The 2482-nt window shown below is 28.0% G+C and overlaps 1 protein-coding gene across 7 annotated transcripts in view; it reads left to right on the plus strand.

The window, feature by feature from the left end:
• Nucleotides 1-2096, plus strand: part of LOC102678437 (protein FAM102B) — a 71746-nt gene extending 69650 nt beyond the window's left edge. For 6 of the 7 annotated variants that reach the window (XM_006611565.2, XM_006611564.2, XM_006611570.2 and 3 more), the window contains 2 exons: nt 582-787; nt 1756-2096. In XM_006611565.2, coding sequence (XP_006611628.1) covers nt 582-787; nt 1756-1877 — 328 coding nt within the window. In that variant the 3' untranslated portion in view covers nt 1878-2096. Of the gene's footprint in view, nt 1-581; nt 788-1755 lie in introns of those variants that run through there. The other variant, XM_006611566.2, reaches the window with a different exon arrangement.
• Nucleotides 2097-2482: the final 386 nt, after the last annotated feature.

Below are 2482 nucleotides of genomic sequence, written 5' to 3' on the forward strand. Positions count from 1 at the left end.
ATGGAATAATAAGTATAGGTCGAAAATACAATTTTTTCTGAGAAATCATTTTTTGTTTTATATTAGCATCATCATTGTATTATTAGCTTATACGTGTCATAAAGAATGTTTTTCTTATTAAATAAGAAAAAAATTTTTTATATTTTCTTTCTGTCTTTGAATGTTCTCGTTCAATTTTCATGTTATATTTTTTAACTAGAAGTGTGCCAATTCTTTAATAAATGACTTGAAGAAATCGAATCTAGCATATCTAATCTATGGAAATGGAAAGAGAACATCTCTAAATACAAGAAAGAAGTCAATCACAATGTTGATGCAATCAAAAATAATTACATCTCGAAAAATGATTGATGTATGTGCCATATGAATCTTGGAAAAGATATGAATAGTTTTTTTTTTTTTTTTCAAACATTCTGTACATTAGATTTTTTCTAACGGTTTTGACAGTCAACATTTGAATTGATTTTCATTGAAAATGTAATGTGCTTTCTATACTGGTGCTTTTGAAAATAAGAAAAAAAAAAAAATGAACTCAAAGATGAAATAACAATTTTTTATCTTCGGCGTGTCTATTTTCGTAGAAATCCCTCCAGTGGTTCGGGTCTCAGCGAAACAGGATCTCTGGATCGTGCAAAAGCCGCGCTGGAGCGCAGGAAAAAGGCCGAGGATGGAACCGGAAATTCGATTTTGTGCAGAGTTGAAGTGACTAGGCCAAATCCGGATTCTTTGATTGATGAGCTGATCAAAGCAACAAATTTAGAGCAAACTGATCTTGAGAGTTCTGAGAGTATGTTATTCTTATTCAATTATATTTCTTTAATTTATATTTTGTTATATAATAATTTTTTTTCCAATTTAGTTTTTAAATCTTTTATTTCATCATTTCTTTTTTCTTTTTCTTTTTTTTTTTTTTACTTTTTCATTCTCATTAATAAAAATAGATATATAAAAGGAAAAGAATCTCACGAGAAAATAATTTTTCGATAAGATCATCAAGATTGTTTTTTTAATATTTTCTTATGATGAAAAATGTAAAAAGAAATTGATGATCGAACATCAATAATTTTAAATAAAAATTAAAAATTATATTTTGTTGCTATAACTGATCAATTTTTTTCTTTTTTTCTTTTTAATTAAATTTAGTATTTATTTGATGTAAACGAATATAATAATTATATAAAATTATATAAAAACTATTATATATTATAATATATTATATTATATTATATTATATAATAATTATATAATAATTATATAAATTATAAAAAGAATATAATGTGAACTGATTATTTTTCATTTTTTTTTTAAATGTAATTATAAAACATAATATCTATTTAAATTATGAAATACGCAATAATGAAGACGTAATAAAAATATAGTTAGAACGAGTTATCTATCATCTTTCTTCTTTTCTCCCTCCTTTTTTTTTTTTTTTTTTTAATTAACCTAATGTTTATTTAATGCGAAATATGAAGACATAGTAATAGATAGAAAAACTAAGAGCATAATAAAAATAATAATTATCTTTCATCTTTTCTTTTTCTTCTTTTTTTTTATTTATTAAATATATTCATTTGGTGTGAAATATATATAATATATAAATAAAGACTAATAAGATTATAAATAAAAATATAATAAGAATTATATTTATCATTTTTCTTATCTATTTTTTTTTTCTTTTTCGTCTTTTCTTTTTTTTCTAACGTTTAACGTAATATGTAATTTAAAATTTTCGATTATTATTTATATTTACAGCGACTGGACTTCAGCTGTTCATTGCGAAAGACGGGACGACTGCACTCGGCAGTCACGAGATCAAAAGTCAGATGCCCGCGGGTGTGTTCAAGCAGGTGGTAATGGAAGAGAATAATAGGTAACACGAAGCTATCGGGACAAGAAGACAGTACGCAAGACAAGTCAGCGCCACGTTCTCGTTGGCCCTGGTGCCAGAGCTCGTCTACGAGGCCTACGAGCCCCGGTAGTTACGAGATCAACGATGCTGGACGAGGGAATCGTCGAGAAGACGGTGAACACGGCGACGAAACACGAACGCCATCTTTCATCTCTCAAAAAAGAAAAAAAAAAAAGAAAAAAAAATCCTCCCTAATCTAAAATTATCCCTTTCGGTTGCCTAGCTGTCCTTCCGGCGTTCGGTGCTTCACGCTTCTCGTACAATGGATCGTCATTTACGCTCAAAATGCTGCTAAATATTTCTTTTATATATATATGTATATATATATCTATATATATATATCTATATATATACATATATATATATATATATATCAAATTATGAAAAGCAGTCTTCGTTGAATCGTGACACACGTGCGCATATTTTAAAGAGGGGGAACCGTCGATTTCCAGGATGATTCTGTGGCAACGAGATGCAACATACGCACCGAAACGCTTCGTTAAGAAAAAAAAAAAAAAAAAAAAAAGGAATTTGTACAGAGCGCTTCGAAAGAGGTGCACATGACTCAAC

This window comes from Apis dorsata, unplaced genomic scaffold (assembly GCF_000469605.1).
Source record: "Apis dorsata unplaced genomic scaffold, Apis dorsata 1.3 scaffold_89, whole genome shotgun sequence".
NCBI lineage: Eukaryota > Metazoa > Arthropoda > Insecta > Hymenoptera > Apidae > Apis > Apis dorsata.